Raw genomic sequence first — 12,286 nt, forward strand, 5'->3', positions numbered from 1 at the left:
GGTGAGGGGTGGGGTAGTGGGGATGGGTGGCAGTTATGACGATGACAGTGGTAGGATGGTGGTCGGGTGGCTGGGAGTGGATGGGTATAACAACGACAATAGTGGCATGGTGGTTAGTGGTGGGGTGGAGTAGGGTGAGGGTGAGTGGCAGCTGTGATAGCGACAATAATGGTGTGGTGGTGGGGGTTAGGTTAGGGGCGTGACAATAACGGTARTAGCATGGTCGTAGYAAGGATGTGCARTGAGTGACCGGGGGTGGGTRGGTGTGATGACAACAGTAATGGCATGGTGGTTAGTGGTGGGGTAGGGTGGGTGGTGGTGACATTAGTGGTGTGGTGGTGGTAGTAGGGGGTTAGGGGTGGGGCATCACAAACAGTAGTAGCATGGTCGTTGTGGGTGTTGATGGAATTCAATTCCTTCCATTATGCTAAGGAATGATGAATTCCTTAACTTGTGGAATTCATTGGAATTTGAAGGATTCCATCCATTTCAAGATATGAACCAAACAAAGGAATGGAATTTGGTCAAAGGAATTTATCATTCCAATTCCATCAAATTCCTTCGAATTCCGCGAACCAAACGGCCCCTAAGGTTCGTATTCAATTCGTTGAAGAAAGGAATCATCCAGGGGTACTCATGATAAAATCAACGTGTTTAATCTTTGGTTTGATTTTATCTGCTGCATCAATATATTTCAACTGTTGGAGATCAAGTATGAATTCAACCAGATACAACATGTTTTGCTGGAATGCTGCACGAATATTTGAGCAACCTGGGTATGGATACACTAATAGAAAGCTACCAGCCAAACGAGTCATAAGGTATTATATAATACTGTACTCTAGCAATGCAGCGAGATAAATCTCTATTTTAATGTGTAGTTTTTTATTTTATTTCTATCAATATAATATGATTTTATGTGGTTTTGAGAAAACGAATAATATTTTTATTTTGAATGAAATATAAATTTGAAAAAAATAAATCGATATTAGTATCAAATTAACTATTTAATAATCATTGTTTTTTTTTTGTGTAACTTCTTTAATTCAACTTTTTATTATACGTTAATTTAGATTTAATAACAAAGTAATTTATATTTGGTTTAATAATATAATTTTTTATAAACATAATAATTAAACATTCTGTCAGAACTCAATGATTATCTTAATTATAATTTAAATTTTCTATATTTAAAATGAATGTTTATCTTAATGTTTATTTAGTTACACGAATTCAAAAATGGAGCTTTAATGAATTGTACTTATGCAAAATTATTTATAATATTGAATTTCAAGTAATATACATCAATAAATAGTATTTCATGCATACAAAATATTTTTTAAAAGTTTTTGTACAACCAATACAACCCTGAGAACGTTGAGAAGAGATCTCCACCCTTGGATCAATCATAATAAAAGAGAAACACTACATCAATTCACTTCTAAAGCGAAATTCATGTTTTAGGATGCAAAATAATCAATGATCCAAATTCTCTCTTACGCTTCTCACTCTAACTCTTATTCTCACACAATCTTTCGTCTTGTATTGTATTCTATAAGAAAAACACTTCTATATATTTCAACAAGTGGAATCAGTGAGACACGGATCAACAATCTCTAGTTTTTGTAGTTAATAGAAGTGTAAATGAAGTGCACGTCTAAATCAAAAGAAAGGATGTAAATACATGAAAGTCAGCATTATTGGCTCTTGAGGGCTAGTTTATTTTTAGTAACAGTGGATTTTCAAAACTGCTTATGTGCACCTACTAATCCTTGGACAATCACAAATGATCTGAAGTCATTATAGATGAACCTCCATAAATACAAGATTTTGGCAACACATGGATTCAAGTTGTTTACTTGATGAAACCATTTTTGAGCTGTAGTTGGTGAAATTTGATTGATGTTTCATCATTTCCAATTATGGAATTTATTTTAGTTTTCTTCTTGCTTGGTTTTTGTTTTTTATTGTTGTTAAAATTTTAAAACTTTAAAAATCAAATTTTGTTAATTCATACGAACAAAATGATCAAATAAGAGCTAATCAACGATTTCGTACAACAATTTTGCAAAACATATAACATAGAGAATGATATCGACGCTGGTGTGCGTTTAATTTTCTATACAACATAACCTCCATCAAAAAGACGAGTATAGTAGAGACTCCAAATGCCTTCTCGACCGCAACAGCATGTAGTATTTATATATAATAGGTCAGCGCCACGAAAGGGCAGTTTAGGGATTTCACATCGTTGGTTGAATTAACAACAAATTATACACCAACCAAGACCGAAAATCAGGTACCAAATACATTGTAGCCAATGTCAAAAGCTGCTTCAACACTTTGTCAAGATTTCTGCACCAGTTCTAGTGATTAAAATGGTGTGTTCAAACTGAGCAGCAGGGCTGCCATCTTTTGTTAAGGTGGTCCAATTATCCTCCCATGTAATACACTCCGTCGTTCCAAGAGTAAGAATTGGTTCTGCACAAAATAACAACGTATATACAGTCCATACAAGTCAACAGAAGATCTTCTGTTTCTATGGTCAATTACCTATTTGCCCCCATACTCATCATCAAGAACGCTTCTCCTATTGAATTTGATCACAAGATTGAGTACAGTTTTAAGCCAAACAAAACGAACCCAGTATATCCCACACATAGGTGGAGTCCGAGAGGGGTAAGATGTATGCATATTTGGCCTCTACAAGATTGACTACAGTGAGTCTCTTCAAAAAGCTTGGCAATGCAAGCTTAAACTGATAATAGCGTCTTATGGGACTTTTAGTTGGTTCTAAAAAGAAGGTTTAATAGTAATTTTTATTCCAAGGATCTAGTTAGACAAGATTATAACAATTTATGAGCACATACTATCATTTTGGAAATTTAATACGCTTAATTCCAAAGTTACTAAAAAGTTCATGAACTCACCGATAGTAAATGTTTGACCTTCGACCATGCTACCAGGCTTCTCATTGCCTGTATATAATAAATAAACCAGAGTTTCAAAAAGTATATGAATACAAATATACAGTCGAGTAATGACATGCTTGAGTTCTAGGAATAATAAGAAACAAAAACATACGATGATGAAATATAAGTGGCTCCGAATGAAATACAGTCCCAACACCATGCCCCACAAAACGTTCCACCACACCATAGCCAAATTTTTCTGCATGTTCACTAAGAGAGATCGTGCAAACGACAAGTTATTACTCCAAACAACCAACTGATAGAGTTAGTTAAATACCATGGAAAGAAACATTTTGCATAGGAAGAATTTAATAAATGTCATGAAAACCGTAACCCCTTTATACTATAATTCTTGATTCTGTGTGAAAACCCGGTTGCCAAATGAATTAGACTACATAACACTTCCTCTGTCTCAAAAAAGTTAGATTGGATCATATTGTCTTCTGGATAAAAACATATTTGTCTTTTAGACCATAAATTATGATTTGTAGCACTTCATTTTATAGTTCAATGTACGAATCAATTGTTTCCCTAGAACATCAACCATTCATATCAAATTGAAGCTAAAGAAGTACACAATTGAAATTCAAAAATCAAATATGAACTCTTTATCTGGAACGAAATGAATACTAGACCTTCTAATCGCTAGAAGAGTTAAGTACCTGATCCTCTTCCCTATTTTCCTGAAAAGAGCTCCGTCTTTGCAAACAGCAATGCCTCTCTCCAAGCACTCTTCAGTAACCTGTCACCCATGGAGGAAGTGTTTCAGAATTTTGCAACTGAAAATAGCCGCCAAATGAGCAAATATTGACGGAAATCTCATGGGTAAAGCAATGTAGTTCATGATTTGATTTGCGCATAAGTGTAAGACTAAAATTCCAATAGAACAAATAAAATTCAAGAATCCATGTCTTTAGGTCTTGTTTGGACCGTTTCATATTTTTATCTTGTGGGGCCAACTTAAATCGTGTAAAAAGAAACCACGATGTGACGGTGGGTCGTATTTGGTATGAAGAGAACTCAAAGATCAGATCCGCAAAATGGAGAATGAGGAAAACATAGGAAAATAATATAAATGCATGAAAGTTTACTTTTTTTCAAGTGCTATTAAGCATCAAACATACTGGAGTGAGAAGAATTGGGAAATTGGAATTTTGGAAAGAGGATACGAAGGTGTACCTTCACAAGTCGTTTTGTAGCATCATCCACATTTCCACATAAAAATGTCTTTGAGGTATCACCATGATAACCCTAACAAAAAACGATACATCAGAAAAAGATATAACCTTTCCTAAAAAAAGAAAATGATATCAGTTGACATTATGCATCTCACATTTAAGTAGACCGTGACATCAATGTTTATTATATCTCCATCCTGCAAAAAAGACAATACCGGTAGGAGGATGCAGTTCTAGATATTAAGAACAAACTAGGACTAATAATAGCAAAGAACCTGCAGTTGACGAGAATCAGGTATTCCATGGCACATGCACTCGTTGACTGATGTGCACACACTTTTTGGGAACCCTCCATAGCCGAGAGGTGAAGGATAAGCACCAGCATCGATAATCATTTGGTGCACAGCTTTGTCAATTTCATTTGTTGTCACTGATGGCTGATATGATTGCAAAAATCCATTAACTTGTATTTGTTTATACATAAACAAGGGATAATTAAGCATGTTTTCATTACAAATGTAAATGATGCCTAGATAAGAACATATCTTTTTCCTCAAGGAAATGTTTAAACCTGAATGCAATTTAACACCATATATTTCCTTTGCAGATTTTGTATCTAAGGGCTAACATTTCCTTTGCAAATTTTGTATCTAAGGGCCAACATTTCCTTTGCAAATTTTGTATCAAATCTTAGATTATCTGTTTTTTTTTTTCAAATTACATAAGAGTGTGGGGCAAGAAATCATAGACAGCACTTCTAAACATTTGATATAAATAGTACATTTGACTTCCAAAACTATGTAAATCAAATGTTTTTGCCAGTCAAAATTAAATTCATGAAAGTCAAAATCAGTAAGCCAAACAAGTCTCCATTGTAGGATGATACATAGTTCTCACATGCAACTTTTGGAGAAACTAAAACAGAAAGCACGAAAATATGAAAATCGGATTGTGTTCTTACCCTAACCAAAGTTCCTGCATGCTCCAAAACTCTAGCAGCCAGTTCACAAGCTGCCCTCATGCAAGCGATGCCTTCTTCATCATGCATTTGAAACTCACTCGCAATCTCTGGCAACAATTTTGAGCTTACATAAGGAGGCTTCGGTATGTTATCAGGCACAGGAAGACGTGGTGATACCTTTAGACGCCTCAAGGGTGTTCTACGTTTAATTGGTGTTGTAGTTTTTTGCTCACGTTCCCTATATATGCAAAAATTATCAATCAAGAAACAGTCTTTAACAAAACGTGGCAGGTTGTGAATCACATTTTACTCCAAATGATAAAAGATTCATTAATCCAACATACCTTCTTATCCTCATAGACTCCTCCAAGCCTGATAATCTCTTTGCAAAAACCATGAACTGTTTTCTACCACTAAAATTACTACCTAGAATTTGAAATCATACAAAGAAACACAAACGAAACATAAAATTCACTAATTAGTAATTTGTTCAATGAAGGAAACACATTTCAATAAACGACAGCATCAAAGAAGATTTAGTACTCATGTTATCCCATGAAAATTGCAACATTTGATTGGTCTGCAATGCACATTGTTTGACTATGTACCAGGTATCTGAAATACCCTTTAACAAACACAAAAATCTTGTGGACCAAGATCAATAGCAAGAATTTACATCTAATGATAATAGTGTAGGTAGTGTTAACATGAAAAGTTCCATAAAAGGAAAACAATGCAAATAAGACATCCTTAAAAGAAAAGTATATCAGCTTTCATGGGCAATAATCATAGTCCACCTTTGGTTCCATAATTGTAGTCCACCTTGCAAAATATCATGTTTCAAAAACTAGTATATACTCTCATTGCAACAACTGGAGTTAAGAAAAACTCAATCGAATTAGTAGGAAACAACATGATATATCTCAATCACATGGTCACCCTGCTACATGGACTTCAATTCTAATTCTATGATTCCCCAATAGTGTAAAATTCACAACATAATCAAGTTGGAAACTCAGGACTACATATTCTTAACCTCCGCAAATCCCAAAATGGGATTCTAACAATGAAATTAGGTTTCATTTGATGCAAAATACATTCTAACTACACAATACCCATGTACATGCATCCTTAACCTTCTCAATTTTCAAAGAACTGGACATTAAACGAGGAACAGTTAAGAGTATAATTCATCAAAAAAAACCCATAAACGTATGATTAGTTTCAGATTAAAGAACGCTAGAAACCCAAAAATTAACACACTACAAGACTAAAGATGCAATTATATATATGTTATTGCAGAAATTACCGGAGATGGATGGGGAGAAGTTGAGTGTAGTCCTTGAGAAAAGAGAAGAGCATGAAGAGGACAACAAGTTTTCTCCATGGAAACAAGAAGAAATTGAAGCAGCAATCGAAGCCATTTGCAGCTTCTTTTCCTTGAAATTGGAAGGCCAAAAGGGGATAGAGTAATTTCAATTTCATTTCAGAAAATACAGACGTTCAACTTAAACCCAAAAAACAGGAGGGCTCAAGATTCAAGAACATCAACCATGGGCTTGATCCACAATTTTCATTGGGTCAATTCGGTTAACCTAAAATTGTCTTTTGTCGGCAATAATTTAGAGATGGCCAAATGGGCCTGGTCTGGTTCTAGACCGACTTGGGACCGGCCTGGTTATACTTTGAACGATGAAAGAGGACGAAAGTGACTATTAGTTATAGGAAGGTAAAAGTTGCTTTGCAAGTTATTTCTCTGAAAGTTCTATATGAATAAAGCTGTTTAAGTGGATAAATATATCTGTATAGATTGAAAAAAGTTTGTTTGGAATATAACTTTTATAGTTGAAATGATCGTGTTTTTTAATTGGAAAGAACAAGTTTGGAAAAACTTGCTTTTCGCATAAAGTCATCTATAAAAACTTACTGAATAAGTCACTTTTTATGTCATTAACTCATTAAGCTACTACTAAACAGTCAATGTATAGGTGATCGAACAAAGTGTGAATCTCATTAAACTCGTTAAGTTATTAAGAAACATGCCTTGAATTACATATAAGTTGCTTACATGTTTTTTAAGCCGTAAACAATTTGTGAAATTTTTATTTCAAAATTCTTATATTTTTATAATGCTAAAATCCAAAAAAAAAAATATAAAATATTAATTATAAACATTATATTAATTTATTTGACCCTATTCTCATCTATTTTATTATTGGTCTCATTTTTCATCAAAAAACTAATATCTTTATTTAATTTCTATTAACGGGCATTTATAAGAACCAATTTAACAAGTAATAATTGATCTTTTATTAATAGTAAACTATGATTTCCGTTCCAAAACACGATTTTCGCACCTATGGTTTTTAAAAACTGTTTTTTTTTTCGTCCCTATGATTTACATTTCGTCCTTACATCTAACATCGTTAAAAAGTCCTGATTTGAGAAATTACATATTTAGTCTGTAACACCTCATAATCACATTTACATATAAACATATATTTTCATATATCAAGAAATACAACTTTATACATTCGGTTTCAAATGTATACAAAAGCTATAATACAAAAGTAGCTACCAAATTTTATCATGTATCTCGATACAAAACTTGTATACATAACAAGTATTGAAATACAAAAGATAATACATCATGCCAACATCACATGCCAAATTTCATAAATTGGCAAAGAAAGGGAGATCTTTATTCCGCGTATCTCAGTACAAAACTTGTATAGACAGATCTTTGTTCTTACATGCCAAATTTCATAATTTGGCTTTCTTGTGGTTGAAACTATTAACAATCTCCAATAAAATACTCTTCAAATGCTTGCTAGATTCACACACAAAAGACTTTGCAATCGTCATCCACAGAACGGAAGTTGGGAACTTAAGGAACATGTAGAAATATTTCAAGCCTTGAAATAGACTAAAGGACACCATGCAGAGATGTCAATGTAAATGGTAGTGTTTTTCCATGATCAATAGTTGAGAGAATCATTAAATTCTTATCCTTACATGATTATCTTAATTTCGATTTGTGTTGCATATTAAGTCGAGATATATCTTGTTGCATTGTGCGAATACCTTTCTAGTACATCATAAAGACTAAATATGTATTTCTCAAAACAGTTTTTGAATTTCTTAATGATATTAGATGGAAGAACTAAAATGATAGCAAAATAAGAAGAAATAAAAATCAAACCACATGAACAAAAATGGTAGTTTACTCTTTTATTAAATATTAATCTTATAAAATGCTTAGGAAACTTCCTCGATCGTATGAAACTTTGACTTTTGTTATTACGCACCCATTGGGTAATAATTTAATCCAAAATTTACATACTTATCTATTAATAAGCGTTAAAATTAACTAGAAGGGTATTCGTGTAATTTATCGAGACACGTTTTCATTTCAATGTTTCATTTTATTTTTTATGCATGTCGATATAATACGATTTTATGTGATTTTGAGAAAACGATAATGTTTTTATATTTAAATAAAATATAAATTTGAAAATATCATATAAAGTTGCAAAAGATATATCAATATTAATATCAAATTAACTATTTAAAATTTTATGTTTGTATATTTTTTTTAATTCAAAATTTTTATTGCAATTTTGTTTAACGTAACGAAGTGACTTAATTTAGGTTTACTAATATATTTTTTTATAAAGATAATAATTAAGTACTTTGTTAGAACTCAATAATTATCTTAATTATATTTTAGATTTTTCATATTTTAAAATGAGATGTTTATCCTCTATTTGATTATGTTTATCCACAATTAGTTACACAAATTCAAACATAGAGCTTTAATAAGTTGTATTTACGCACAATTTACTTGTAATCTTGAATTTTAATATGCATTAATCAACAGTACTTTATGCATAAAAAATGATTTTTAAATGTTTTTGTCAAATAATTTATAATATAGTATATATTATATTTTTGGCTTTTGTAGTTATCCGCTGTTAACTATCGTTCATTTTTTGAATTAGTTACAGTTTTAATTATTATGATTGTTATTTTATTTCACTAGTCCCTCATATACTCGCTTTTCTTACATGAATCCGTTAACTCAAAAGTGTCTTTTTTTAGTACTTTTGTGATTTATAATTATATAAATTAAAAAACCTTAAAGTCTAATTAAAAACCACAAATCAAAACTCAAAGATGATGTTACGTTAATCATAACCATAAGGGTGGTGTCTGATTGGTTTGAGCTTAACTACAAAAGTTAAAAATACCTGGAGATCTCAGGTTCAAATCCAAGGAAGAATAAAAATCCCCATATGGCCATGGAGGTTCAATTGCGGTGATTCCGGACTATCTGCAAAGCAGGTGGCGTCCTGAGATTAGTTGGCTCGCATAGCGGGTTGGATATCTAGGTTAATAAAAAAAAAAGATGATGTTATGCATATCCAAAAAATGGGTCTTTGGGGTCCGATAACTAGATGTCGGAGATGCAGACACAGGGGCGAACCACGGATCTGCAATGCCACTCCATCTCCATCGACTCATATCTGGCCATGAAAAAGGGAACGGGTAGTGCTGGAAGCAAGGAAGACGATGGAGGTGCTTCTCAAAGAAGAATCAAATCTGGTCGTCAACCATCATAAATCGAAACCGTCTGAGACAATGGGGGAGAAATCGAACCTCTCAAGAATTTTCGTCATTTAAAATCGAAGTGGAAGCATAAGCAGATCTGGCCACCGATTGTTGTTCTTTTTCTTCCCATCAAAATTGAAGGATTTTCGTTTTTGTGGTTCGATCTCCATTCATGTGCTTCCCTTAAAATAGTAGAAGCAGAAGTAGATGTTGTGGTTGAGTGGTTCATCTGAAATAAAAGGATCTTTGTCCATGTGGTTCATCATTTGAAAGCATAAGCAGATTTCGTCCCTGGATTCTTGGTCGATGGGTTTAGATTATAAATTACTTAAATATTATAAAGATGAAAATACCTTCTGAGTTAACGGACCCATTTAACATAAGTTAGTCTGAGGAACTAGAAGTGAAACAAAATAATAACCACAATAACTAGAATTGTAAATAGTTCAAAAAAGATAACTAGAATTGTAAATAGTTCAAAAAAGGGATGAGAATTAATAATGGGTAACAACCACAAAGACCAAAAATGTAATTTACTCTAAATATTATATATTAAAAAACTCTTTATATTTTCTATTTTATTATAATTAGAAAATATTTCAAATATTTAAACAATAATAAATTGCTTGTGTTAAATTAGAACATTTTCAACAGATTTTTTATATTATTTATAAAATAGAGAATCAAAAGTCAAAATCTTTAAAATAAATTACATTAAACTCAACAGATTCCTTGTTTTAAAGATTTTATCATTAATTGTATTATTTAAATATTCAATAATCTTATGGTCTTAATACACTTTTTCTAATGAATTACGAGATGAAGCGTTTTTATTTTATTTTATAATTATGGTATTAAAATAAAAAATAAAAATGGAAGTTGGGTATTGGCCAAACATTTCGGGCTCAGGGGAGAAAAAATGCGGTGAACACAATGCACGTGTTTTTGAATGGTCAACTTATTAGACTTTAATTTTGTCAAACTTAACTAATTAAGCACCACATCATTATCTCTGTCTTCCGTTGGTTAATTATTTATTTCTTAATTGCTTAATAATTAATGCATGCGCCATTTAGTTAACTACTTTCACATCTACAACCGTTGTTTTTTCTCAATTTGAACCCGTCAATATTCTTTTGGCTGTAATTTATTAAAACAAATTTTTTTTTAGGTGTCGTTTGGTTTGCAGAATGTTTTTGGACGGAATAGAATCTGTTAAAGAAATTTTACTTTGAATGAATTAGAATAAAATGTTGTCAGATTTGACAACATGTTTAGTTGATAGATGTTGGAATTGAAATTTGTTAAAGAATTGGAATTTGTCTGTTTTGTTCACATAATGTAGCTTTGAAATTAGAATGAAATTTGGTAAATGACCAAAATGCCCTTCTTTGAAAATTTTAATTTTTTTGAAACTAAAAATGCTTTAATAAAATAATTATTCAATATGTAAAACAATATAAAATATACAACCTAAATATAACCATAAGCCAAATGACGTTACTAAATCGACGGTGCTCGACGGTGGTTCAGATCGATGGTGGTCCACAGTGGCTCAGATGGAGGTGATCCGCAGTGGTTCAGGTCGATGGTGGTTTAGATGAAGGTGCTCAACAGTGGTTCAGATGGAGGTGCTCAACAGTGGTTCAAATGGACGGTGGTTTAGATCGGCGGTGGCGCCGGTGGTTGTTCAAATCGGTGGTGATCGCTGGTGTCCGGTGGTGATTCAGATCGATGATAGTCACTGGTAGTCGGCAGTGGTTCAGATCGGTGGTAGTCCGTGGTGGTTCAGGTAACGGTGGTCGGATGTGGTTCAGATAGGCGGTGGTTCAGATCAGCGATGAATCAGATCGGTGGTTGTTCAGATCGATAATGGTTGGTAGTGGTTCATATCGGTGATCGTTCAGACTAGTGATGGTCGACGGTGATTCATATCGGTAGCAGTTTGTGGTGGTTCAGATGGAGGTGATTAGCGGTGGCCGATAATGGTTCAGATCAATAGTGGTCGACGGTGGTTCAGATTAGTTGTGGTTCAAATCAGTGGTGGTCCATGGTGGTTCAAATGGCGGTGATCGGCAGTGATGGTCAACAGTGGTTCAGATGATGGTGATCGATAGTGGTTGAGATGGCGATGGTCGACGGTGGTTTAGATGACAGTTCTCAACAGTGATTCAGATTGACGATGGTCTTATTGTGTTTTATGAGATTCAAGTATATTGGGTTAAGAGTATATTTGGTATTATGAAGATAGAGAATTCAATTTTATCAAAATACCATGTAGTTGCTAAGGAATGTTAAGTTCTTTTATTTGTGGAATTTGTAGGATTTTAAATATTGCTTTCGTGAAAAAAAAAAACAAAACTAAATGAGGGAATGAATTGTGGTCCATAAAATTCAACATTCCAATTTCATCAGATTCTTTCAGAATCTGCAAACCAAACGCTCCTTAATGATTGTAAAATTTAATTATGAATCAAGAATAAAAAATAATAATATAACAATGATCTATATTAATTATATATTAAATGCTTCTAATCATGTGTTTTTAGTACGCGTAATAGAAA

The 12,286-nt window shown here is 32.9% G+C and overlaps 1 protein-coding gene across 1 annotated transcript; it reads right to left on the bottom strand.

Annotated features, from left to right (window-relative positions):
• Positions 1-2,025: 2,025 nt before the first annotated feature.
• LOC112523285 (methionine aminopeptidase 1B, chloroplastic) lies at positions 2,026-6,569 on the bottom strand. The gene is made up of 10 exons (XM_025132815.1): positions 6,421-6,569; positions 5,456-5,537; positions 5,112-5,349; positions 4,426-4,587; positions 4,306-4,347; positions 4,152-4,223; positions 3,635-3,714; positions 3,085-3,182; positions 2,931-2,978; positions 2,026-2,481 (listed from the first exon to the last, which is right to left on the bottom strand). The coding sequence occupies exons 1-10, from the start codon at positions 6,533-6,535 to the stop codon at positions 2,336-2,338; spliced, it is 1,083 nt and encodes a 360-aa protein (XP_024988583.1). The 5' UTR covers positions 6,536-6,569; the 3' UTR covers positions 2,026-2,335.
• Positions 6,570-12,286: the final 5,717 nt, after the last annotated feature.

The sequence above is a fragment of the Cynara cardunculus genome, assembly GCF_001531365.2.
Source record: "Cynara cardunculus var. scolymus isolate 2C chromosome LG 12, CcrdV1, whole genome shotgun sequence".
NCBI classification, from domain to species: Eukaryota; Viridiplantae; Streptophyta; class Magnoliopsida; order Asterales; family Asteraceae; genus Cynara; species Cynara cardunculus.